Source organism: Corythoichthys intestinalis, chromosome 1 (assembly GCF_030265065.1).
Source record: "Corythoichthys intestinalis isolate RoL2023-P3 chromosome 1, ASM3026506v1, whole genome shotgun sequence".
Taxonomy (NCBI): domain Eukaryota; kingdom Metazoa; phylum Chordata; class Actinopteri; order Syngnathiformes; family Syngnathidae; genus Corythoichthys; species Corythoichthys intestinalis.
The window spans coordinates 45868366-45896307 of record NC_080395.1 but is presented as its reverse complement, the minus strand read 5'-3'; the positions used below and the strand labels follow the sequence as shown (position 1 = coordinate 45896307).

The 27942-nt window shown below is 38.9% G+C and overlaps 1 protein-coding gene across 5 annotated transcripts in view; it reads right to left on the bottom strand.

Annotated features, from left to right (window-relative positions):
* Positions 1–6135: 6135 nt before the first annotated feature.
* The window catches only part of mical2a (microtubule associated monooxygenase, calponin and LIM domain containing 2a), a 64934-nt gene continuing 43127 nt past the window's right edge, over positions 6136–27942 (bottom strand). Inside the window, exons 18-24 of one of the 5 annotated variants that reach the window (XM_057855599.1) lie at positions 23795–24052; positions 23361–23468; positions 16153–16336; positions 15771–15847; positions 12602–12698; positions 10502–10563; positions 6136–8523 (exon numbers count right to left, since the gene is read on the bottom strand). In XM_057855599.1, the coding sequence (XP_057711582.1) occupies positions 10541–10563; positions 12602–12698; positions 15771–15847; positions 16153–16336; positions 23361–23468; positions 23795–24052 (747 nt within the window). In that variant the 3' untranslated portion in view covers positions 6136–8523; positions 10502–10540. Of the gene's footprint in view, positions 8524–9617; positions 12699–15770; positions 15848–16152; positions 16337–23360; positions 23469–23794; positions 24053–27942 lie in introns of those variants that run through there. The other 4 variants (XM_057855523.1, XM_057855453.1, XM_057855679.1 and 1 more) reach the window with 4 other exon arrangements.

Genomic DNA, 27942 nt, shown 5'->3' with positions numbered 1-27942 from the left:
TGGCGTATCAGAACAATAGGTCTCTGAAAAGCATTGTCCCTCTTTCTGGCTTGAATGTCAGAGGTTGTGACTGAGAAATCCACGACTCAGTACTTAGTGCCACGTTCAACTAAAAGTAAAACTCAGAAGACATCCTCACTTTTTCAACTGGATGTCATGAAGAGCCACCAGCATTTAATTAACTCATTGGCTGCCATTGACGATGATAGATGTCCTATCCATTTAAACTGGGAGGGGCTTATCCGCGAATGGTCGCTGCTAGCTCCTTCCGGTTGGACTCATTTAATAGTACTACGGAGAGTGCGAATGTCATTGTCTATCGCATGAAGTGAAACATTCCGAATTTTTCATATGTGGGCAAACAGGCACATTTATGTAGTATAGATGAGGTAAGACGTAGCCGAACATATTTGTATGTGGCAGAAAACACAGACAAGGCTGAAAAAACAGTTTCTGCTCTTGCACCCCTCTATGAAATAAACTGCTGTATTTTAAGCCAAAAGAGCTGTTGTGTTTGATAGAACAATATGGCTATATGCTGCCATAGCAGTTTCATGGGGCATTAAGCCCCCGAACTATTTTTAATTTGTCCGTTTTACCCTGGAGACCCCCATTTACAAACACCACCTAACAGCTTTTGTTGCAACCCAGCCATAATTTTTTTTTTTTTTTAAATGCCATTCTGCTCAAAAATTTTGCACCAGAAAATTGAGATTTTAAGCTTTCCAATGATGTATTACTCATGCATATAGGACAATTTTGAAATCTGGCCAAAGTGGGGGTCTCAGAGCGGAACTTTAAAGAGCATATGACACGAGAAAAAAAGTCTTAAATGGCATTATTATGTGAATTAGAATCATATTTTGAGACGATTCTACTATATACAACAATTTAGCAAAGCACAGATGACGAGAAATTAGTCTTTTAATCTGCCGGTTAGCCACGCCTACCATTATAGGGCTTTAGCGTCCCCAACAGGTGGATGACGTCAGCGGTAGACTGGGCTCATTGGTTTTACTATTCAGCCCATTGAGGGGGAATTATTCAGAACGAGGAAGACGCGACGAAGAGAGCCGCAAAATGTCATTGTTTCAGTCTCTTTACTCCAATAATTTTTACAGGATATTCTTTTTATCCAAGTATTTTTCCCCAATAGCTATATAAATGGCTTGAGAAGGACCAGTCAGCCCGTCGAGGGGGAACTATTCACAACGAGCAAAACGCGACGAAGAGAGCGGCAAAATGTCATTGTTTCTGTCTCTTTACTTCAATATTTTTACAGGATATTCTTTTTATCCAAGTATTTTCCCCAATTGCTATATAAATGGCTTGAGAAGGACCAGTCAGCCCGTCGAGGGGGAACTATTCACAACGAGGAAAACTGGACGAAGAGAGCGGCAAAATGTCATTGTTTCTGTCTCTTTACTTCAATATTTTTACAGGATATTCTTTTTATCCAAGTATTTTCCCCAATTGCTAAATAAATGGCATGGTCATGACAAATAACAGTCTTGTGCTGAATGGAATATGAAATAATAAAAATGCATTTATTCAGGACGACATGGCAAAATTACTCCATAATGGTCAAAACTGTCGACTTCACCTTTACTGTCGCACTTCCCGAACGATATTTTATGACACCTAAATCGGACATGTCATTTCCCTTCCCCGGCTTCGGAGAATGTAAACAACCCACAAGGCGTGACAGCTAGCCGACATGCTAACCCGAACCGAGTGATGTTTCAAAGTCTTCAAAGCGGAAAATCACACATAACCATCCTGGATTATTTGACATGACGACCCGGTTGTCGATTGTCTTCGCGGATCGGCAAACCGCCCGGCGGAGAGCAATTTACAGTTCGTTCCCCGGAGGAGGGTGGCTGGAGTTGTTGTGCAGCTAACGTGCTGCTGCTAATGAGCATTAGGAGAGCTTTTTACATGCCTATCAATGATCAAATGTAAATAGTCCTTCATTTAAAAGAAGTTTGTAGTGTTTACTTTGTAATCGCTGTATTCGTATTTGACATAATACAAAACAAGATGTTTACTCACTTCCACGGTGAATGGGAACCTTTTGAAACTCCAAAAAGCCGCATACGCCTCTCCCTCATACAGAATGATTTTTCTGCAGCCGTTTGGCTGGCGTGATGCGAAAAATAAACGTATTAATCCGCAAAATCAGCTGAATCCTTCGTCCTCATACACAACAGTACACTGTAGCGTGAAGAGGACGTCTTCTACCGTACACGTCACAGCGCCCTCCTCCTGCAATGCAAGACCGAAGCCGGAAGTCACTCATTTTCATGGCGCGGGATTCAAAAAACTAAATAAAAATAGCGATCGCTTCCACACACATTCAAGCGGCCCATATCATTCAGGGGCATAAAATACCGCGTGTATTATGAAATAAACATGCTTTTTCGTGTCACAGGCACTTTAAGACACCTGAGTGTTTTCCGCCATAAGTAAATCCAAAAGTAAAGAATTTAAATGATTACAGTGAAGAAAATAAGTATTTGAACATCCTGCTATTTTGCAAATTCTTCCACTTAAAAATCATGGAGGGGTCTGAAATGTTTATCGTAGGTGCATGTCCACTGTGATACCCCTTTCCCACTGGCCAAAAAACCACTGGTGGCAGTGGGAAAGGTGCAGGACCCGCCTTGACCCGTGTCAATCAACCCGCCAAGCGACCCGCGTTAAAATCACCTCGGCTCTGATCGTCATGCAGTGTGAAAGCAAAACCCCGGGTCAACAGTCAACACCCTAATCTACGTGGTGACGTAGGCTCTTACGTGATGCGTCATAACAACGTGCCAGTCGCCTCCCATTTAACACGCCCCACAACCGTAGTTACGTCGATGCTAACAACAAAACTAGTAGAAGAAGAAGAATTCACGTCACCTACGTTGCCTCAGCACAAGCAGAGTGTTGGTCCTTTGCTGCATTTCGACCATTTTGGGGGCAGTAAAAAGCATGAAAACAGAGAACACAAACAGAAAGGAGGCTTCCATGTTGCTCTGCATTGTTTACTTCCTTGAACTGAATGAATTCGGTCGCACTTGTCGACGTTCATCTTAGCGTGGTGACGTCACGTAACCTTACGCACGGCTGAGGAGGGGTGGAGGGTTAGACGGGTGAAAAAAAAAAATTGTCAATGGGAAAGGTGCCAAATGCCAATTGCTAGTGGGTTGCATCGGCTTGGAAAAAACGTGCTTTGACCCACTAGTTTCAGTGGGAAAGGGGCATGAGAGAGATAATCTAAAAAGAAAAATCCAGAAATCACAATGCATGATTTTTTTTAAGGATTTATTTTTGAGATACAGCTGCAAATAAGTATTTAAACACCTGTCTATCGGATAGATTTCTGACCCTGAAAGATCTTTTAGTCCAACTCCACTCCATGTATTATCCTGACCCAGATGCTCGTGTTTGCACCCGTCCACCCCACACGATCAGTAAGACTCAAACTGGTAACATGGCCAAGACCAAGGAGCTGTCCAAAGACACCAGAGACAAAATTGTACACCTCCACAAGGCTGGAAGGGGCTACGGAGCAATTGCCAAGCAGCTTGGTGAAAAACTGTTCCACTGTTGGAGCAATCATTAGAAAATGGAAGGAGCTAAACATGACGGTCATTCTCAATCGGAGTGGAGCCCCATGTAAGATATCACCTCGTGGGGTCTCAATTATCCTAAAAAAGGTGCGGAATTGATCAAGAACTACAGGACAGGAGTTGGTCAAAAACCTGAAAAGAGCTGGGACCAACGTTTCCAAGGTTACTGTTGGTAATACACAAAGACATCTTGGTTTGAAATCATGCATGGCACGGAAGGCTCCCCAGCTTAAACCAGCACATGTCAGGGCCGTCTTAAGTTCGCCTATGACCATTTGGATGATACAAAGGACTCATGAGAGCAAATTTTGTTGTCAGATGAGACCAGAAAAAGAACTTTTTGGTCATAATTCCACTAACCAGGTTTGGATGAAAAAGAATGATGAGTACCATCCCTACTGTGAAGCATGGGGTTGGTAGCATCATGCGTTGCGGGTGTTTTTCTCCACATGGAAGAGTGCACTGTATTAAAGAGAGGATGACTGGGGCCCTGTATTGTGATATATTGGGGAACAACCTCTTTCCCTCAGCCATCACATTGAAGATGGATGTGGCTGGGTCCTCCAACATGACAATGACCTGAAGGAGTGGCTCCTTAAGAAGGTTCTAGCACAGCCAAGCCAGTCTCCAGACCTAAACCCAATAGAAAACCTTTGGAGGGAGCTCAAACACCACGATTCTAAGTGACAGTCCAGAAACCTGACTGATCTAGAGATGATCTGTGTGAAGGAGTGGGCCAAAATCTCTTCCGCAGTGTGTGCAAACCTGGTGAAAAACTACAGGAAACATTTGGCCTCTGTAATTGCAAACAAAGGCTATTGTACTAAATATTAACATTCGTTTTCTCAGGTGTGCAAATACTTACAGTGCCTTGCAAAAGTATTCGTCCCCCTTGAATCTTGCAACCTTTCGCCACATTTCAGGCTTCAAACAAAGATATGAAATTTAATTTTTTTGTCAAGAATCAATAACAAGTGGGACACAATCGTGAAGTGGAACAACATTTATTGGATAATTTAAACTTTTTTAACAAATAAAAAACTGAAAAGTGGGGCGTGCAATATTATTCGGCCCCTTTACTTTCAGTGCAGCAAACTCACTCCAGAAGTTCAGTGAGGATCTCTGAATGATCCAGTGTTGTCCTAAATGACCGATGATGATAAATAGAATCCACCTGTGTGTAATCAAGTCTCCGTATAAATGCACCTGCTCTGTGATAGTCTCAGGGTTCTGTTTAAAGTGCAGAGAGCATTATGAAAACCAAGGAACACATCAGGCAGGTCCGAGATACTGTTGTGGAGACGTTTAAAGCCGGATTTGGATACAAAAAGATTTCCCAAGCTTTAAACATCTCAAGGAGCACTGTGCAAGCCATCATATTGAAATGGAAGGAGCATCAGACCACTGCAAATCTACCAAGACCCGGCCGTCCTTCCAAACAAGGAGAAAACTGATCAGAGATGCAGCCAAGAGGCCCATGATCACTCTGGATGAACTGCAGAGATCTACAGCTGAGGTGGGAGAGTCTGTCCATAGGACAACAATCAGTCACAAATCTGGCCTTTATGGAAGAGTGGCAAGAAGAAAGCCATTTCTCAAAGATATCCATAAAAAGTCTCGTTTAAAGTTTGCCACAAGCCACCTGGGAGACACACCAAACATGTGGAAGAAGGTGCTCTGGTCAGATGAAACCAAAATTGAACTTTTTGGCCACAATGCAAAACGATATGTTTGGCGTAAAAGCAACACAGCTCATCACCCTGAACACACCATCCCCACTGTCAAACATGGTGGTGGCAGCATCATGGTTTGGGCCTGCTTTTCTTCAGCAGGGACAGGGAAGATGGTTAAAATTGACGGGAAGATGGATGCAGCCAAATACAAGACCTGAGACTGGGACGGAGATTTATCTTCCAACAGGACAATGATCCAAAACATAAAGCCAAATCTACAATGGAATGGTTCAAAAATAAACGTATCCAGGTGTTAGAATGGCCAAGTCAAAGTCCAGACCTGAATCCAATCGAGAATCTGTTGAAAGAGCTGAAGACTGCTGTTCACAAACACTCTCAATCTAACCTCACTGAGCTCGAGCTGTTTTGCAAGGAAGAATGGGCAAAAATGTCAGTCTCTCGATGTGCAAAACTGATAGAAACATACCCCAAGCGACTTGCAGCTGTAATTGGAGCAAAAGGTGGCGCTACAAAGTATTAACGCAAGGGGGCCGAATAATATTGCACGCCCCACTTTTCAGTTTTTTATTTGTTAAAAAAGTTTAAATTATCCAATAAATTTTGTTCCACTTCACGATTGTGTCCCACTTGTTGATTCTTGACAAAAAATTAAAATTTTATATCTTTATGTTTGAAGCCTGAAATGTGGCGAAAGGTTGCAAGGTTCAAGGGGGCCGAATACTTTTGCAAGGCACTGTATTTGCAGCTGTATCATACAAATAAATCTCGTAAAAAAATCATACATTGTGATTTCTGGATTTTTCTTTTCAGATTCTCTCTCTCAAAGTGGACATGCCCCTACGATGAAAATTTCAGACCTCTCCATGATTTCTAAGTGGGGAAAATGGCAAAATAGCAGGGTGTTCAAATACTCATTTTCTTCACTGTATATTACAATACAACGTATAATTTTAGGAAGCATGGGCAAGCAATAAATGCCATTTTCCATTTGTTGTAGTAGCCTAAATTGATGCTTTATATTGCGATATATATCGACAAAAGAGCTTTAAATTAGGAATTCCATCTGTTGTCAATTTCAATATTATAAAACATATCTACTGATTTCTACAGTGTTGATATTCTCAGAATAAATTCTGCTGTACAGCCACTAGATGTGCCTGTACGAACAAACCAGGGATGTGAAAAATCACACAACACAAACATGTGGTGCATAAATAAATAAGAGGCGCACTCAGAGAGCAGACCTCCCGCTAAAAAGCCAAATTCAAAGCATCGCCATATTTGGTAGAGTGCGCACTGTACTTTTGCCTTCATGCACCAAAATATCATCACATATTTGAGTTAAATAGTCCAATCTATTATCAGTTTATTGCAAAATTCCTGTTGTGACCTTTGACCAAATTTAATCACCTCTTCTGTTTCATGTTACAAACATGATACAAAATGGCCTATATTGTTTTTTACCCTATCACAATGCTCTAGTTTAAATTTCAACACGTATTATTAATAAGAGCAATCCATAGGACATCTTAACAAGAGTTTTGTGCTATAATTGAAAAGTCTGGATTCCCTATCAAGCCAGTAAGTGTGTTCGTTCTCCGTGGTTACCTTTTCAGTGTCCAAATGCATCGCAAATATTTGTATGGCGTTTGGCATGGGGACAGTTTTGAAGACGGTGATTGAAAATTGTCCAAGGATCTTCAACAACATTCTTGCCAGGTCGTTCTGTTAACGGAATGTACAAATACAAATTACAGCTCAAAAAAAAAAAAAAAAAAAAAAAAAAAAAGTTTCAAATGGCGAGAAACAAGAAAATGGTATTTTGGTCAGGGTTGAAGTCAAGCTTTTTCTTCTCCACAAGAGTTCTTGAGTTGTTCCAATTTCTTTTTGTCAAAAAAGTATAACCAAAAAGCGCCGAATTGAAATCCTTCCTGTCCTTTAAAGGCTTTTTGCTTGTGACAAGAATAATTATTTCTCTCCGTAGAAAAAAACGTAAATAGACCAAAAACAATTTATTTCTACCGCCCATTGTGAATAGTCTTCCCCCTGGACACCAAAAAGATGATTCATGTCAAAGTGCTGACATTATTTTTTAGATTAATCTTCTCCCAGCAGATTGTGTGTTTTCATCAGTTTTTACAGCATTTGTAATTTAAGTCCAATTTCAGGCTGATTGCCCTGTTGCTCAAATGCTAATCGTCGTCTCCGCGTAAATTGTTTTCTCGTTTAATGCTCAAGGAAAGACATCACATTTATAGCAATAACAGCATCTGCAAATATGTCACTCAATGCATCGGTGAGTAATCTTCTTTGTAAGCTCTCAAGTTAACTCAAGGAGCTTTATTTCAGCTTTTACACTTTGCAAACAAATTACAGTAAAATGACTGCAATGGGAGACTTAACTCATTGACTGCCATTGACGGTAATAGATGTCCAATCCATTTGAAATGAGAGAGGCTGGCACCAAATGATGGCTGTCATCTCTCTCGTTCATCAGTCCAAATGAATTGTATGTTTATGCCGTTAATGGCACCAAATGAGATGAGAATAATAAGGAGATAAAGGGGCAATTAGACAGGTTTTAAACAAATATTTTAAACACTTTCTGTACAAATTCAGTCATTTTAAACAAGAATATTCCAATACAGTATAGGCATAAGCATGAACTAGTGCTCGGTGAGTTTAGATTGAGATCGGAAAATATTTTAGATCGATCACGGTGATGAATTTAATCATTCATATGCAGATGCAAACTGACTATTTTGTCAGATTTTGAACAGTACCTCAATAAAATACCAATGTCGATGGGTTTCAGGTTGTTTATCACACTCCAGGTGGTGTAAACTGTAAAGCTGAACACAGAAAATGACACATTGTGCACTAAAATACAGAGCTCATTTTCCAAATGCCCGTTAACTTAATCACTAATATACAATGGTGGACACCATCGCCACCAGTTAAATAAAAACAACATAAAAATCAAGTTAAGAAAAATTGTGAAAAGGAACGAGATCAGACAATATGAAGAAGAAGAAAAAAACAGTTCCCTCCTCCACCCCCAGATCACTCAGACCTAGTATGAACATTATTTGGTATGGTTAAATGTCAATAAAATAATCTTATTATAATGCTGATGAAACCAGAAATCATTCCAATATAAAAAAAAAAAATCATCCTTGGAGTATGCCGTTATATCATTTGTAAAGTTGTCCCTAAAAATGAAATAAACACAATCAAAAAAAATGTTAGAGAAACAGCTTGCCAGCTGTGGGTCCTGGTTTTTGTTCCTACCAATTGAGCACAGACAGTTTAACCAATGAAGTTTCTTCTAAAATAAGCAGCACCTGACTGCATTCAACTGGTTACACTTGTAAAACACTAGATTGGTGAAAAGGTATTGTCTTGCCTTGTTGGAATGAAATCCAGCACCCACTGAGGCCCTATGTAGCATAGTTTAGACACCCCTGGTTTAAAAAGTCAAGATACCACAGTGAGATGAAAGTTGTCAGTTACCCGTATTTTTCAGACTAAACAGATACTTTTTTTCACTCGCGTTGTAACCATGGCACACAATCCAGTGCTGTTTATTCATTGATGGATCTTTTGGTGTAAATATCCCACAATACAAGCAATTTATACATAGAGATATGGCAAAATGGTTTTGGCAGATGGAATAGGTCAGACCAACTGTCATATTAAAAAAATGGCCATATACCAAGATAACTGCCATATTTAAAAAAAACTACCATATGCAAAAAGCCATTTTGCCATATGCCCAAAAACTGCCATATGCCAAAAGCCAGTTTGCCATATGCAAAAACAACGGCCATATGTAAAAAAAAAAAATAAAATGCCGTAAGCTGAAAGCAATTTTGCCATGTTTCAAAACAACTGACATATGCTAAAAAACTGCCTTAAAAGCCATTTTGCCATATGTTAAAAAAAGAAAAATGCCATATCCCAAAAAAAGCCATATGCCAAAAGCCATTTTGCCATATGTAAAAAAAGAAACTGCCATATGCCAAAAAAAAAAAACCTGACATGCCAAAAGCCAAAAACTGCCATATGCCAAAAGCCATTTAGCCATATGTTCAAAAACTGCCATATAAAAAAAAAAACATGCCAAAAAAACTGCCACATGCCAAAAGCCATTTTGCCATATGTTAAAAAAAAAAAAAAAAAAAAACTGCCATATGCCAAAAGCCATTTTACCATATGTAAAAAAGAAACTGCCATATGCCAAAAGCCATTTAGCCATATGTAGAAAAACTGCCATACCCCCCCCCCAAAAAAACATATTCAAAAAAACTGACATATGCCAAAAGCCATTTTGCCATATATTAAAAAAAAAAAAAAAAAAAAAAAGCCATACACCAAAAGCCATTTTGCCATATGTCAAATACCACTTTCTGTTCTCGCTGTCTCTCCCTTACAGTCCGAAAATTACGTGAACCAAGCTGAAATCTGTCTGGTTTTCATCCAGTTAATCACAATTCCACAAGAATGTAACTTCCAGCAGGTCCTAAGTATTTTTTTTTAAATGTCCGATTGTTCCTATACTTTTGCTAACCTAATAATTGGGGTCTCGGAAAAAAAAATAAATTAAATAAAATTATATCAGCTCAGATGCACAGTAAATACCTGGAATGCCAACCTGAACTGCAAATCTTTATATTTATCTTTGGATGCCAATTCTGAATGTTTTCAGTTGACAGTACACATGCATGAATTAGCTTAAATTTTGTAACATTTTTGGGTGTTATGTTTTTCTTCAGGAGTTGGTCATTATTGTTTTTAGGGTTGCATTTTCAATCAAACCATGCCTTTTGAAGCAGCCACTTGCAAAATTAGTTTGGAGCCTTTTGTGATGGATTTATGACATTCACAAATACATTCAAAATTCATCACTAAAAAAGCTGGACCTCTCAGTCTTAGTTATACACAGTGATATATTATTTTCAATCATTTTACCAATACATATTAATTAGAAAGTCATTGTTAAGAATTTTTACCCTTATGTTATTAGTTCATTATGAAAAAACAAGGAAGCATTTCAGAGTCATGGGAAGTAACGTCAAAGGCAAAGCCAACTTTAATCCACTCACTATTGGAAATGCAGTAATAGCATATGGACACTTCAAGTTATTTGGAAATAAAACACAAACGGCTTGTGACCATGCACTTGATCACCTTTAACATATTTGTAACCATCCGGTCAGCTCAGACACATCATATGAAGCCAAGAGAATCGTCTAAAACACAAAGAACAAACGCTAAGGATGGAAAACAATGCAATTAAGCAGAAAGTCTTGACGACAAGATACAGTTGTGACATTCAGAAGGAATATGATACAATTGTGGTGGCATTGTGCAAACGTAACATTTGTACACACATTAGCTTTTGTCATTGTTTTTTAAAGAAGTTTTTTTTTTTTCTCTCTCCAAACAACATGAATTTCTACCAACTTCAACTAAGTTTAAAGCTATTTCAGTCATACAGCATATGATTAGCTGAGAGCCTTTATGCTGTTAACAAACATGTAGTACACAATTCTCTAAAGTGCTCGATAGCATCATTAGATTTAGCAGGAAGCCACTGAGAGGCTTTTTTTGTAGAAAATACAGCAAGAGTGGCGAGCTAGCCAACCTCTATTGTCTACAGTATATTATTAAAAGGGAGAGGGGGGAAAAAGTCAGTGTTACAGAACTAGAAAGAACTGAAGCAGGCTTGTGTTTATACCCCCGTTTTGCTGAGACTCGACAGTAGATGGCAGCAAAGTACAAAGTAAATACAAAGACTCGTCCCCAGTATGAAATATAGCAAATTGCATATGTGCAAAGATCCCACTTGACTTCAGTCCATTTTTTGCTGCTTTTAAATCCTCAAGGCGGTTCTCAAAAATAAAGTGCAAGAAGGCAGTCAGTCGTCTTGACCTGAGTATAGCAATTGGAATTGTGCCAGAGTAGGCCCTCCACGGATCACTTATGAAAACATCCAGCAAGCATTTGTCATTTTAGCAGCCTGACATTTCAAGTGCACTCATGCTTGCCAAAAAGGTGGCTCATTTCACTTTTGCTAATGTGTATGATTTAAGTGGTTGCGCTTTGTTGATGCGCATATTACTTAGTCTCCTCTTTTGAATAATCAAGATTTCATTCCATTACATTTAGGACAGACAGTCAAAATTGTAATGTTCATATATCTCAAGATTTTCATCCAGCATTTGGTGAGTAAACTATGGTGGGATGCATTTAGGTTTTCTTTAATGTTACGTCTTAATACAGCATTTCGTGAAATATTTGATTGCAATTGCTTTACTAATTTCTAGATGCAGCATTCTATTCAATGTTTTTTTAATAGAATAATTGCCCAAATCATACTGAATGCTACACAGGGCACTCATTTGACTCATTGGCTGCCATTGACATCCAATCCATTTTGACTGGGAGAAGTTGGCATGGAAAGATCGCTGCTAACCCAACCAGGCAAAATGGAGTGGCGTCAATGACACTATAACATGAGCATTCACAGCCACTCCTATCTTTGTCAATAGAGGCAATGTAAAATACTGTGAATTGAGAAAATAAACTTTAGAGTGTTATTGGGGGGCATAACCAGGACTGTATTTCTGTGTAATTATTTATGTATTTGGAGCCCAGGCCTTTTTTTAATGACCAAAAATTGTTACTTGCCCTACTGTAAAGGGTAACTGTCTAAAAAAAAAAAAAAAAAGAATAAAAATATAATAAAAACGACCATTCTAATAACCACTTAAAAATGCATCTTTATCTCGCTCTTTTTGTGGCGATTTTCAACATGTGCTCTTTCGATTGGCTCAAGCGATAATTCACAAAGTTTGAATTGAGCCTTCTTGTTTTATGAAACATTCAAAAAAAGACTTGGGCAATTATGCTATTGACCTAATTCATCATCACTTAAAATAAAGGTGTGCAGAGCTGCACTAAAACTAACAAATGTCTTAAATTTTGGCTTCAATTTTGTTGTCTAGATGAGCCCAATAAACTGCTACAACGAAGAGTCGGGCCTGCTAGGCATGGGCTCTGTTTGCATCTGCAGGAGAACCTCGTATAAAATATGCAGCAGGGGCAAGGTCAAGCTCAGTAGCTCGTACAGAAAGACATAGTCCTGGGCGTTGTCCCGGAGGTGGCAAACCAAGGCTTGTGCTGCCCCTGACACACAGCGCCCCGCACGCCAGGGGGCACTACACACAGCCCGCACCACGTTGAGGGGCCTGCTTAGCTGCTTCCTCAATAAAGAGCTGAAGGTACCTGCTGCAGGCTGGTCCTGCAGTGCCGCTGAACAGCCAGAGGAGGACATTTCTTCCAGAGCGGCGTGTTGCTCCACAAACCGGCGACCATAATGATTCTAGAACAAAGACGTAAGGTCAGCATTGGCAAGGAACTCTTAAAATACTTTGTTTCTGTACATAGTATATTTTCCAGGTACAGCGGTGCCTTCTAATAAACGTTGATTGTTTTGATTGAATGTTCCATTTAGCAAATTTGAATGGAATCACTATTAAGGCCGAGTTTTACTTCTGCGGCAGACCCAATTTACGACCCTCCGCCGTAGCGTGACGTGCACCTCCACATATTCCTGACTGGGCATCACGACAACGCGTGGTGACGTGACGCGAATGGACTGCAATTGGTCCGCTCAGACTGCTGTTTCCGGTTCAGCGCGAAATCCCCGCCATTTTCAAACATTGTTGTGCTACACACAAAAATGGACCAAGCCGACGAGAGTATCATCGAAGAGGTACGCAAGTACGACAACCGCTACAATGTCTCGCCAAGACATTACAAAGATTGCCAAAGGGCAAGCAATTCGTGGAAAGAGATTGCTGATAATACAGGGCTGGAGGTCAGCGATTGCATATAAAAAAAAAAAAAAAAAAATGGAAGAACCTCCGAGGCAAGTATGTGTTCTGAACCGAATGGTCACATTAAGCGGTGACACAGTTGGCCCAAAACTGCCAGCTTTTTATCACTATGTGTCGTATTTTTGGTTGATGCACTTTATCATTTACATATGTATCAGTGTACATATGTTTTCTGTGAGTCTGTGCTGTGACATATTTACATTTTGCACTTCAAGTATATGAATAATTAAGCACAGGTTTGGTGTCAAAAGAGTTGTTTTGATGTTTAATTTTCAACAACAGACATTTCACACACGATACATCATCACTGATTAAGAGTGCCTCATTGCTTTTATGATAACGTGTTTACTATCAAGGCTTCCAACGCAGTTTGGGAAGTTCCATAGCCGCCAGAAATCTGCTATGGTTTCCCACTGGCTGGTTGAAGGACACGGCAAAGAAATCGGACAAAACACTGAACAACACAGCTTGCCGGCTTCCACCCGATGCTAGAATTCGTAAACTGCCAGTCTCTGTGCGGCATCAACAGTCAGACAGACTACCTCCGCAACAGTCTTCTACGTCGCCTACGCCTCTACATTTGTTGTTCAATGTTGATGGGCTGAAGATCCACTTCCAAGCTTTCCATCTCCGTTGGCAACCGGTTGCGTAACCGGAAGAAAACTAGAGGAAGTCGACAACAGTCCCCCAAAACCGTTCAAACAATGCCACATCCCTCTAGTGGCTTGGCGGTGAATTAAAGAGCAACGCGTTCCTTGCCGCAGAACTATCGAATGCTCATTGACGATGTAGGGTCTACATCGTCGCTACGCCTTCACCGCAACGCAGAAGCATAACTCAGGCTTTAGTGTTACCAGCCTCCCAAAGAACGATTTTTTTTTTCAATTATTTCAGATGATTTAAAAAAAAAAAAAAAACCTGAGCTACCAGAATGTAAGAATTTCTTCTTCAATTAAATGGACATTGTGTCGCTCCTGTTATGTTTCCCATAACCACCTGGGCTGGTATAATACAGACATAAGGAGTAACACAGCGCAAGTTAAAATTTCTGCAGCAAGCTGCAGCAATAGGTTTTATTTACAGATGATTTTAAAAAAGTATGAATGCGAGTACTGGTAAATTATCCGTCTACTGTTTATATTCAAATATATTTTGCTTAAAGGGTTATAACACTGTGAGACTGATGCTATTAAGGAGCCCAATTTATAATGTTGAGTTGGCATCATCGTTGGTTATAAAATATCATTTTCATTCCTTTAGGATTTTTTTCAGTTTGAAAGTATATTTGACCTAGGTAGGGGGCCGGGCCAGGCAGAGCATTGTGCAGCTTTCACTGCTATAAACTCAAACACACGCTGCGTTCAAAAGCTGAATTTATGTGGAAAAGGACGAAAGTTTTACTGCATACAAGCAGGCAGCAGTGTCTCACGAGTGATTTGGTCGAGGATTCAAGGTAATTATTATATAAAATAGCATCATGCATGCACTTTAAAATGTTGTGAAAAAAAATGAAAAGGAAAAAAAAAAATGGTGTAACTTTAGCTTGAAATATTTTCGTAAAAATTATGATAACTGCCCGGTTTTTCGATTTTAACCAATAATCTAGAACTTTTTATGTTCATATCTATAGAAATTCTGGGATGTACACATTTATTTACAAGAAATTTCAACTTAAAAAGCTCTTTGTTTTGTGATGGGCGTTGTATCAATACACGATAGCGTAACTTTACATTTAAATGATCAGGTAATATTCGGACAACTGCCCGTTTTTTGGCAAAAAAAATTAGTAACTTAGACATCTCTGCGTCCAAACAACAACAACAAAATTGCATTTTACGGGTTTTATGTAACATTTCAATCTAAAAACGATGAGGGCCAGATAGCCTGCAAAACGTGCTGAGGCAATAGTAACATTGGAATTCAACCTAAATAAGTTGTGATTGCAGATAGGAAAATAAAAATGTTGCTTTTGTTGAGTAAAATTATGATAATTCTTCATGCTTTCCTGAAGTATGAAGTTTCTGATGTGAAAATTGAGTGATTTATTAACTGTTGAAAACTTGCACTAAATTAAAAAAAAAAAAAAAAACTAATTTGCTATTTTGGTCAAAAACATGATATGTTAAATATTGCTATTGATCCTGAAAATACAGGTGATTATCTCTGCATTTGGTGTTTTTGTGCATCTAGCAAAAAATTTAAGAATTTTATAGCTATTTTAAGTTTTTTTTATATATTAAAAAAATGATTGTGATTTTATTAGGGAACAACTTTGAATTTTTTGATGTCACTGCCTATGGAGACTCATATATGCCTAAGGGAGGTGCCTGTTTTGGTTTTAGGTCGCTAGCGATTTTGGTTTTGAAAATATTTGAAGTTTTTTAAAATAGGCCCCCTACGGATTGGCCTAGTCCTGTCAACTGATAGTGAAGTTTATGCTCCGTAATTTGCAAGTCACGTCATTTGTATCCCAAAGCGCCACTATATTTATAATTTATGTATTTACTTTTAATTTAACATTTCTATTTTGTACTCAAACCACATTTACTTCTTACCAAACGTGCTGACATGTTCCTACGCAGGCTTGTCCCATTGTTGATCTGATCAAAGTGAAGCTTGCAGTACAACTTTCCTGTCAGGGAATATCAAATGATAATTAATATCAACCCAACCAAAGAGTAAAAGACCTGTATCAATTATTCTGCCTTAGCAAATATATGGTGTTGCACAAACCCTGCTTTTCTACCATTCTGTATAATTGACCCACATTAGATTGGAAATAAAGGTCATGTAGTTAGTAGACAAGTGCAGACTATTGGAAAGTGCCTGTTCATGAATCTAGTATAAAAATTAGCATTATTCTATATACGTTTTTAGTAAAGTCTCATCAAATTGTGTCAAATATACACTACATATTGTGATGGAAAATGACAGTACCGTGTTGAGAATCAAAAGCATGTGACCCCTGGTGCAGGGTAGAGCTGCAGGTGGTGCAGCGAAAGCACTCCCTGTGGAAGAAGAAGCCTTCTGCACAAATCCTCTCCATCAAATAAACACGCCGCTCGCAGGAGTGACATTTTTCGCCCGATTGGGTGGAGAAAACCCTCTGGAGAGAAGTGTCCTGGGAAGAAGTGCCAAACTTTAAGAAACTGTTACAACGCGTGGAAAGAGTGGTGGACAATAAGTAGCAATAAAACAGGCATGGAAGCAAGACTGTGACACGGGTAGTGATGTATTTGTGAGGAAGATACCATGGGAATAGTGACCAGTGATAAATGAAGCTTCGTTTCTAACAGTGTTGTTTTTGGCAGCCATTTTAATTATCGTCTTAGTCTTTTGGACGAAAATACTTAGTCTTAGTCATGTTTTAGTCATTTCAAAATGTCAAAACGTCAAAACCGTAAACCCTCTTCGTCTAGTTTTAGTCGACAATTTTCAGAATGTTTTTGTCTATGAACTTTAAAAGTTTTAGTCCATGAATGAATAAAAAAATTATAAGGTTTCCAACAATTTTGAATGAACATGACAGACGAGCACATAATTGTAGAGTCTACAAGGACACACCATTTTCATGACAATAATACAGGCTCAGCAGAAAAACAACATATTATTTGCTATTAATTACCTCACCTGGACGCCACGAACTGTATGTAAAATGTTTTCCAAGAGTTTAAAAGACACCGAGTCACCGCGCTAAATGCTAATGCTAACGCAAAGGCTAATGCAAACGCTTCAAGTTAGTTTAGTGTGTGATGATCACTCAGCACAGACCTTTAAAGGCTAAAGCAAAATGGCATTTCTAGCCAAGATAAGAAAGCAAAACGCACCAAGCAGCACCTGACACGTTTCACAAAATGAGCCTGGAATGGGCACAGAATTACTCAGTGGCCGGTGAATGAGCGTGTATGGGGCGAGGGGAAGCATAGCACGTCACATGAGTGACACGACCGAACACTGCTAAATGCGTTCTAACTACACATACAGTGCTGGCCAAAAGTGTTGGCACCCCTGGAATTCTGTCAGATATTGCTCAATTCCTCCCAGAAAATGATTGCAATTTCAAATGCTTTGGTAGTAATACCTTCATTTAATTTGCCTGCGATGTAAAAACACAAAAGACAATGGAAGAAAAAAGTTAAATCATTATCATTTTACACAAAACTCAAAAAATGGGCCGCACAAAAGTATTGGCACCCTTTGAAAAATCTTGTGATGCTTCTCTAATTTGTGTAATACCAGCACCTGTTACTTACCTGTGGCACATAACATGTGGTGGCAATCACTAAATCACACTTGCAGCCAGTTAAAATGGATTGAAGTTGACTCAACCTCTGTCCTGTGTCCTTGTGTGTACCACATTGACCATGGAGAAAAGGAAGAAGACCAAAGAACTGTCTGAGGACTTGAGAAGCAAAATTGTGAAGAAGCCTGGGCAATCTAAAGGCTACAAGCCCATGCCCAAAGACCTGAATGTTCCTGTGTCTACCGTGTGCAGTGTCATCATTAAGTGTAAAGCCCATAGCACTGTGGCTAACCTCCCTAGATGTGGACGAAAAAGAAAAATTGACGAGAAATTTCAACGAAAAATTGTGCTGATGGTGGATACAGAACCTCGACTAACATCCAAACAAGTTCATGCTGTCCTGCCGTCCGAGGGTTCAACAGTGTCAACCCGTATTATCCCTCAGCGTCTGAATGAAAAGGGACTCTATGGTAGGATACCCAGAAAGACCACACTTCTGACCCAGAGACAGAAAAAAGCCAGGCTGGAGTTTGCCAAAACTTACCTGAGAAAGCCCAAAACATTTTGAAAGAATGTTCTCTGGTCAGGTGAGACAAGAGTAGAGCTTTTTGGGGAAGGCATCAACATAGTTTACAAAAAAAAAAAAAAAAAACACAAAAAAAACGAGGCCTTCAAAGAAAAGAATATGATCCCCACAGTCATACATGGCGGAGGTTCCTTGATGTTTTGGGGTTGCTTTGCCGCCTCTGGCACTGGACTGCTTGACCCTGTGGCATGGCATTATGACATCTGAAGACTACCAACAAATTTTGCAGCATAATGTAGGGCCCACTGTGAAAAAACTGGGTCTCCCTCAGAGGTCATGGCTCTTCCAGCAGGACAATGACACAAAACACACTTCAAAAAGCACTAGAAAATGGTTTGAGAGAAAACACTGGAGACTTCTCAATTGGCCAGTTATGAGTCCAGACCTGAATCCCATAGAACAACTGTGGAGAGATCTGAAAATGGCAGTTTGGAGAAGCCATCCTTCAAATCTCAGAGACCTGGAGCAGTTGGCAAAGAAGAATGGTCTAAAATTCCAGCAGAGCATTGTAAGAAATTCTTTGATGGATACCGGAAGCGGTTGTTCACAACTATTTTGCCTAAAGGTTGTGCTACCAAGTATTAGGCTAAGGGTGCCAATACTTTTGTCCTGCCCATTTTTGGAGTTTTGTGTAAAAAAATGTTTTTTTTTCCATTCTCTTTTGTGTTTTTTCATTACAAGCAAAATACATGAAGATATTACTACCGAAGCATTTGTAATTGCAATCATTTTCTGGGAGAAATTGAGCATTATCTGACAGAATTGCAGGGGTGCCAGTACTTTAGGCCAGCACTGTACAATACGAAAATATCGCACAATGTGAATTTATGATGGAAACTATGGCAAATTTTCATCTCGTTCTCGTGTCGTCAGACGACAACTGGCATCCATCTCGTTATGTTTTTATCTCCCAAGACACGTTTTCAGCACGTCGTGACGTCGTCATGTAAACATTGTTCGATGACGAAATATTTTCGTTATCGTCATCGTTGACGAAAACAACACTGGTTTCTAACCAACGTGTCTAGCAAAAAATCATAGGAGCACGTATAACATGTCACATTGTGTCGCACGACAAGAATAAATTCTGACACGCCAAACTTTCTAAATTATAGCCGCGAGGCGTCCGAGACGACAGATTAACAGTCTATTAATACACTATAAGAGGGAATCAGCACCACCGAACTTGAGGCATCGGCCCTGCTCTAGCTAAAGCAATACTTCAGTGGTTAAGGAGGCTTTATTTTGCCTATCACTAGACACAGGCGTGAGCCTCAAATTGACGTAGACAACGACAGAACACAAACTGGGACCTTATATACACAAAAAGGGGGTAAAGATGAGGCACACCTGGCTGAGCATGAAAGGTAGAGGGGAAGCTGATTGGAAACACGTACCCACTCGCACACAAGGAACAGGCGACAACATATGACATGAATTGGTAATACCAAGGACAAGACAAGAAAACATTAGTAGCCAGGGAACAGGACCAAACCAAAACACACTAAACAAACACAAAACGTCACAACAAACTAGGAGTGGGAACCTCTTGGTACCTCACAATACGATACGATTTGCGATACAAAGCTTACGATAACGATGATCTCACGATATGGCGATACAACGATTTTCGGTACATTGGTCAGGAAATCAACCTAAGATCTACGAAACGACTAATAAACAGAAAAACAAGCTTCTGTTGTGAATTGGAATGAGTTTACCACTAGTTTACCACTAGTAGACATCCATTTGAACTGGGAGGGTGGCACATTCGTTGATTCGCTGCCATCCCTCACACTTTAAATGGATTGAACGTCTATGGCCATCAGTGGGAGCCAATGCTAGGCAACTATATAATTTTGGGGCATTTCAGATCATTACTTTATTGATTTTGAATCACTTCCTGTTGATTTCGGGGCATTTTATGAATCACTTCCTGTTGATTTTGGGTTACGGAACAGGAAGTGGCCCAGGAATCTCCCATATGAATAGGCCTGTAAATGCACTCAAATGAACAGAAGTCGACTTTTAAATGGCCCGGAAATCAGAAAGAGTGACTGTGAAAGCTCTGGTTTGGAATTAATTGAACGTTCGTTCGACCCTCCCAGTCTAAATGGATTGGGCGTCGAGCGCCATCAATGGCAGCCATAGTTAACTGAGACACTATTATAGTTGAAGATATTGATAGCAACTTGTTGGTTCCTTTTTTTTAACATTGACACCTTTTTAAAACAATATCTGGATTCTTGGCAGGTACATATCGCTAACCTTTTGGGATACAAAGTATCACGATATATCACCATTTCGATATTTTGCCATACCCCTACAACAAACATCATAAAGGAACGTGATCGTTCACTAAACACCAAAATAATAGAAACTTGGTCATCAGTTTGTATTAACGCTTATTAAGTTGTACTTAATGTTGCACATGCTCAACATTATTATTTGAAATAAAGCAATGCAAAGATAATATATGTGAGAAAAATATGCATCTGTGGGACCCACTGCCACAGTGTGTATGCTCAGTACAAACAGAAGAGGGAGACGTATACCAATGTACTATGTAAGAAGGATTCGTGAAATATTTATTTTGTTGACAACTAGATTCTTAGGAATGGAGGGAGGAGTAGCACCAAGAAGTAAAATATGATGTATGAATGCAAGACATGATCATGATGTTGCTTTGGAGGCCACGTTATAGAATGGGTGGAGTAGAACCCACAAGCAAAGCACCAACCACAAGCACGTTCTCTTGTGTGAGGTCCTGCCGCTCATCTAAAGCACACGTGCATAGAATGCAGAGCCAGCGTGAAAGGTTTGACTGGTACATTCAAGGTTGCGTTCATGCAAAGTTTCCGCTGTGTGTGATACTGAGAGACATGTGGTCAACAGTATTAAGGTTATGAAATAACACTTGACCTAAACAGTATAATAATTCGATTTTTTTGTACCTCTAGAAAGTCTTGTAAATGGAGGAAAAACTATTTTCTGATGGCCCTATATTTGAGTCCTTGAGTACTGAATACTTGAGTATGTAGTTTAGAGGTGTGCAAAGTATGGGATGAGGACAACAGGCAAGAGTTAATATCTGTCGATATGATTAAGCACCCCCTCCACCCCCAAATAATATATTATATATATATATATATATATATATATATATATATATATATATATATATATATATATATATATGTGTGTATATATATACATATATATATATATATATATATATATATATATATATATATATATATATATATATATATATATATATATATATATATATATGTATGTATATATATATATGGCGGAATGGCGGAAAACACTCAGGTGACTTGAAGTTCCACTCTGAGGCCCCCAATTTGGCCAAATTTCATAATTGTCCTGTATTCATGTGTGATACATCATTGGAAAGCTTAAAATCTCAATTTTCTGGGAGAAGAAAAATTTTGAACAGGAGGGCATTTTATTTAATTTTATTTTATTTATTTTTTTTTTTTTTAACAGCAAAACCCTAGCTGGAGGTGAGAGCAAGCGAGAGCAAAATTAATGACGCCATGATTTTCATGAGATATTATCACGTACTTGCCTCTTTTCGATCCAAAAACTCCATGAAGCATGTATCACAGAGTGTCAAGACACAGCTGTGAATGGCCACAGCCAGATTTTGGGGGGATTTTATGGGTGAAACATGATAATATAACAAGGGTCGCGATGCAGAAATCGCAGACATCAAGGAATGGTCGAGATTTTGTTTTTCATATATTTACCCTATATTTACCTATGTTTTTTTTTCTCTTCATTTTTTCCTTGTTTGGCTCAATTATTTATCATCTAAAATATCAGAGAAAATGTGACCAAAAAAATACAGTTAAGCGATAGTTATGAGGTAGATATCTGTGACTTTTTTACAGACACCATTTTTTTCATTGTGATGTCATTTGTTTAAAAGTTTAAAATATGCGAGTGAATAATTTTTGAGTCTTTTTTTTTTTTTTTTTTTTTTACGAAATATTATACATCAATTAGTGATTCTAAGCTACAAATGACAGACATTTTGAATAATAAATATTATTAATTACTTTCATTTTATGGATGGGTTGAAACAAAAGCGGTTGTGCGACGTCTGTATACGGGGGTCCAGGGTAAAACGGACAAACTAAAAATAGTTTGGGTGCTTAATGCGCCATGAATCAGCTATGGTAGCATACAGACATATTGTTCTATCAAACACAACAGTTGTTTTGGCTTAAAATACAGCAGTTTCTTTTAAAGAGGAGTGCAACAGCAGAAACTGCTTTTTCAGTCTTGTCTGTGTTTTCCGCCATATACATATATATATATATATATATATGTAAATAAGACAACCTATTGTCTATATTTAATGTTTTATTTAAACAGAGCTTTTCATTGCAATAAAAAAAATTCTAATTTCACATTGATTTCGGACAATGTATTTTTATTATTTAAATACCTTATTTTTAAAATTGATATAATTGGCTAAATGATAGGTGCAATAAAATTATAAATGGATATTTGTATGAAATGTTTTTAACGTATTCATTGAAGCATTATTTTATTAAAACATTTGTAATCCTACAGTATTATTTTCCTTAAACAGCCAATTGTATGTTTGTCTATGTTTAAATAAATGTTTGTATTAAACCATTTTACATATGATTACCATTTTTTTCCTCAATAATTTATTAAAACATCTATAGTCATGATTTGTTTTTTTTTTAATTAACGATAGTATGTTTGTCTTTCAAGTTTGTAGGGTATTTGAATGCACATGCAAATTAAATAATTTTTTGGGGAAATTATACATAATTAAAGATATTGGTAAAATAATTTTAAATTTAACAGTTATTCCTTTATGTTTCCTTTTTATTTACTATGAAAAAGAAAATAGTACCAAAAATATTTAACAAGTACATTAATAACAATGTATACTGTATATCAGTTTTTTTTTTTTTTTTTTTTTTTTTTTTTTAATTAAATATGTGGTAATGTCAAGAAAATTACACATTCAGGAAATAAACAGTTTGAAATTTAACATCCTTTATGTACATTATTTTAATAACAATTTGGAATTGATCATTTTATTGCTGATTTTAAGTTTTGTGCTTGTCGTATATTGGAATTGCCTGTTAGTTGTAAACAGTTTTGAATATTTCAAAATCAATAACACCAACTAACGCTAATCATAATTCATACTGGACATAAAATAAATTCCATGCCACAAGAATGTCCTAACATGCAAGCAAACACAAACCAGTGGGGTTCAAAAGGCGAGCATGTGATAATCACCTTGATACCAACAGAGCTGTCTGCTGAGATCAAACCACGCAGGTGAAGTGCTTTCTCTTTAATGCTCTTTGACTGAAACTCTCTAGTTTGTTGGGATTGAGCTTTTCTCTAAAACGTGAAACGGAGAAAAAAAAAAAAAAAGATCAATCTCGCCATTTGTCTTGTGACACAAGAGCGACTCAGCAGCTTCTGCACAAGTACAGACAGAAATGACACAGTCATCTCTGATCACTAACCAACTGGAGCAGCAATATATGGCCAAACTCAAACATTAACGTCATTTTCTTTCAACTCCTTTGTGATAATAACAGGAGTGACTTCACTGTCTGACCGCATGTTGCACACTTGAGCTACACTGTAATTAACATGACTTCACACACCATGAATGCATGCAACAAAATGACAGAAGGCATGAGGAGGGAGAGAGACTTCACCTCACAAATGAGTTCATCCACCTCCTTGAGGCGCTGAAGGACTCTGGACATGAACGCGACTGCAGAGTGGACGGAGGGCGCGGTAAACACTTCGCCCTCCGGTTCTGGCGAGGTCTCGACAAGCTCATGTGTCTGAGCAACATGTCTGAGCCTCACTATGGAGAAGTCGCACTGTGACTGAGGCGGGAGCTGGCGGGGTTTGTGTCGAGACTCCACAGAGACTAAATTCTGCGCTGTGCGTCGGAGACTGACTTCAAACTGAAAAGTGATGACAAAGACTGTCATGAATGGAACCTTTCAACCTGTCAGACCGTTCCTCAGCTTGTTGCACACCGAAATAAACTGTTTACTAGTTTTGCAGCGATTGATTTCCTTATGCAATCAGCTTTAAGTGATAATCCATTCCAGCAAATTTATTACTAGCCAAGCTTTATTTGGGGATAAAATTACGCAATCAACTCAATCAAGACCTTTGAGAAGGGTCTGTCTGCGACTTGCAAAACGGGTCGCGTTGGGAAATGGGGACCTATCTGGAAATGACTGCGGCATGCCTAGAAATGAAGGGGTAACTTTATTGTTGTGAGCCACTTTTGTGCAGACTGAACCTTCTCCCTTGACACGTGCTATACTCTATTCGTAAACTTAACATCCACTCATGAATTTAGCGGAAATTGGGAATGCAAATCTGGGAGACGTTTAGGAATACGTTAATGTAAAGACCTATATGTGTTATTGTTGGCACTTTGTTGTGACGATTTTTGGAGCATGCTCGTTAACACGTTTTGCAAGCAGCAGGCTTTTTATCTGATTGGTATCTGATTTTATCTGTGCTTCTGCCTGTTTTGCTTTTCCTCTTTTATTCTTAGTCTTTTTATTTATTTTATTTTTTTCTGGCGATGTGCACTTTGATATTTGTTTTCAAATGTAAAGTGCGTTATAAATAAAATGTATTATTATTATTATAAATGTATAGTGCCTTTCCACCTTTTAGGCTCTGAAAGCACTTTCACACTATATCCTTATCTTTCTACTATCTTGCACCAGGAGCAACGTGGGGTTCAGTATCTTGCTTAAGGATACTTAGGCTACGTCTACACTAGGACGGATAATTTTCTCCGGGGTATTTTGCCGAACTATTTTTATACCTCTCCGCACTTACGTTTAAGGTGCGTTTAAAGCCCCCCGCTTCTGCAAGGTACACCTGCATTTGCGCAAACTATGCATGTGTAGAAAGGAGCAGCCTCATATGTTACATCATCGCCCGCGCTGTTTACCTCTGAACCGGAAACTCATTACTTGCTGGCGGGAGATTTCAAAATTAATACACCTTCTAGACCAGAGGTCGGAAACTGCATTTTGTGATCACTGTATTTTCCGCGAGCACAATTGAACGCATCACGCGGGAGCGAGAGTGAAGGGAGAGCACGCTCGGCTTCTACGAGCAGTCGCCAAGCTGTGATTGAAATAAATCTTTAGAAAACAACGAAAGCCTGACATCGTTACTTGGGATGTTACAATCGCTGCTCAGTTGCGCTCTCACCACTTGGAAAATAACAAATAGAAGCATACGGTGCGGCGCTGTGTATATTTCCTGGAAGCCGCAACCAGGAGTACTTGTGCATAACAGTGGCGATCCTGGAAGTGGCGACAGTTTTGACAGGCAAAATGTCATGGAAAAAACTGATCGCGTGCCTCTTTGACTAGGGTAGTACTTCTCAAATAGTGGGGCGATGCCAGGGGTGGCGCGTGTGACCTCGGGGAACATGTTTTTTTTTTGTTTTTTTTTTGCCGTACTAGAATAAAGTGTACTTGCACATCCACTCAGTTGGTGGCAGTGGCGCTCTCATTTTCAAAGTGCGCACAGTATTTTTGAAGTAAGCAAGAGCACACGGAAGAGACTCATGAAGAGCTGGAGAGCTGTGCGCCGTTTTCGAAAGCCGTTTTCCGGCCGGACTCACGCAGCGACCCACTGTCTTCTCCGGTTCTCACGTGACCGCCCGAGAAGTGCCATTTTCGGCTTGGGATCGTCACGACGACTGCCCTCACCTACGGTTCTCCCTCGGCCGCCGAGAATGCGCTTTTTTCGGGCCGTTTGCCTTTTGACTTTGACATTTAATACAGTGGTAGACGAGGAAAGACCACTGTTTACTGTGTCTAAAAATGATTATAGCGGACAGCCGGAAGCCAAATCAAGTAAGACGCCACTTGAAGACATTAGACCCCAATCTCATTGATAAGCCGCTTGGTTGTTTTTCAGCGAAAACGTGCCGAATATTGCCAACAATCGTCCCGCTTTGTCAGTGTTATATCAGTAAACCAGTGAGCACGGTTAGCATGCTCGGTGCAATATAACCCCACATCATTGCAAACTGGAGGTGACACTGGGAGCAGCGAAAATAAAAACTGTTCTTCTGTCCAATGACACTTTTTTTTTTTCTTCTTCTTCTATTCAGTTTTGTTTTTTCGGTCAAATTTTTTGGCATATTGTCCTCATGAGTTAATGTTTCTAATCAATTTGAATTTGTTATTATTTACTGATTTTATTTTTCAGTATCAAATGGTCAAAAATGTACCTTGAGTGTATTTTTACAGTTTGGATGTGACTTTTTTTTTTTTTTTTTTTTTTTTAATTCAGGCAAATTGATGCGCGTTGTCTTTTCTGTTACAAACAAAACAATGTTAATAAAGTTATACTTTATAAGTTGATCTGTTATTTTCCCTAATAGAAGAAAAAAGGATAAAATTTGAGGCAGAGGCGTAGTTATAATAGTAATATTATAGACAAATGATACTATTTACAGTGACGGCAGAGTTTGGGGGGGCGCGAAACATTTACGTCTTCCTCAAGGGGGCGTAACAGAAAATAATTGAGAAGCACTGGACTAGGGGTACCACGCAGGTGACTTTTCGGGGTTAAATTTTCCTCTATGCATTTTTATATACTCATGTTCGGTCGGCATTGAGTTGGGAGGGGCCAGCCCTGCAGCTGGCTGACCAGAGACAACGCCGGAGACCAGCTCTGTAAAAATGCTCATCTCCGCATCATCCGCGAAGGGAGGGCCACAAATGGGTACTGAATTGAAGCATATTATTGCAACGTAGTTTGAAGGTTCAAGGAAAATGTGTGGAAAAGAAAAAGGAGCAGGGATGACACATTGTGATCATTGTTTACGAGGCCGTCATGCCGCACTAAAAATGGCGACGGCATGACGTAACTTCCTTAGTATCCGATTGTTGTACAGAGACAGCAGTTCATATTAAGCGGCGGGCAATATCACCCTCCTAAATTATCCGTGTAACAACTAATCCGGATAATAGGTATATTAGTGTAGCCGACATGCTGTATAGTCCAACTAATTACACGTTTAAGACAATTATCCGTCCTAGTGTAGACGTAGCCTGAGACGAGGTCATCAGAGCGAAGAATCGAATCCTCTGGGTTGGGGTACGACTACTCTACCACTGAGACACGCCGCCCCTCCACTAAATATTTGATAACATTTTACACTAAAATACCCTAAACGCAGCAAAATCTTGACAGGTTTCCAGACAGTTTGGTTTACAACAAACTGCAACAACTATAATTCAGGTTGGATGTTGTAAAAATATTTATAATTACTGTTAAGTACGCCCCAAGCGGTTTGAAAATCAATTGAAAATGGAGCAATTAGTAGCTCTTTCAAAGTACACACTCCATTGACTGTAATGTTATGTTTATCAAATGGCACTAACAAAGAGTGTCCGGCAAGTGATGGCGGCCCTCCCGATTGGCTCACAGAATGTTTTTAACATTTAATTGTTCTATATATTTGTGATACCTATGGGTTCCAAAACATGGCTGTTGGATAAACAAACCAGGGCAGGTATTCCTAAAAATTCTCAGTGCAAAAGAGCTGCTCCTAGTGGCCAAATTTTTAGAAAATTCTTAGAATTAGGACGTTTTCTTGTAACTTCTTTTTGGTGATTAGAAATGAATAAATAAATAAATAAAACTCATAAAGACTTGGTTTCCACATACTTGGACATCACATTTTGGATCATTCAAGCTAACACATAACCTATGTGATGTGCACATAGTTTATGCGGACGCCAGGGCTCAATTACAGTTACTGTATATTATTAGCCATTATTGTACTTTATATATTAAT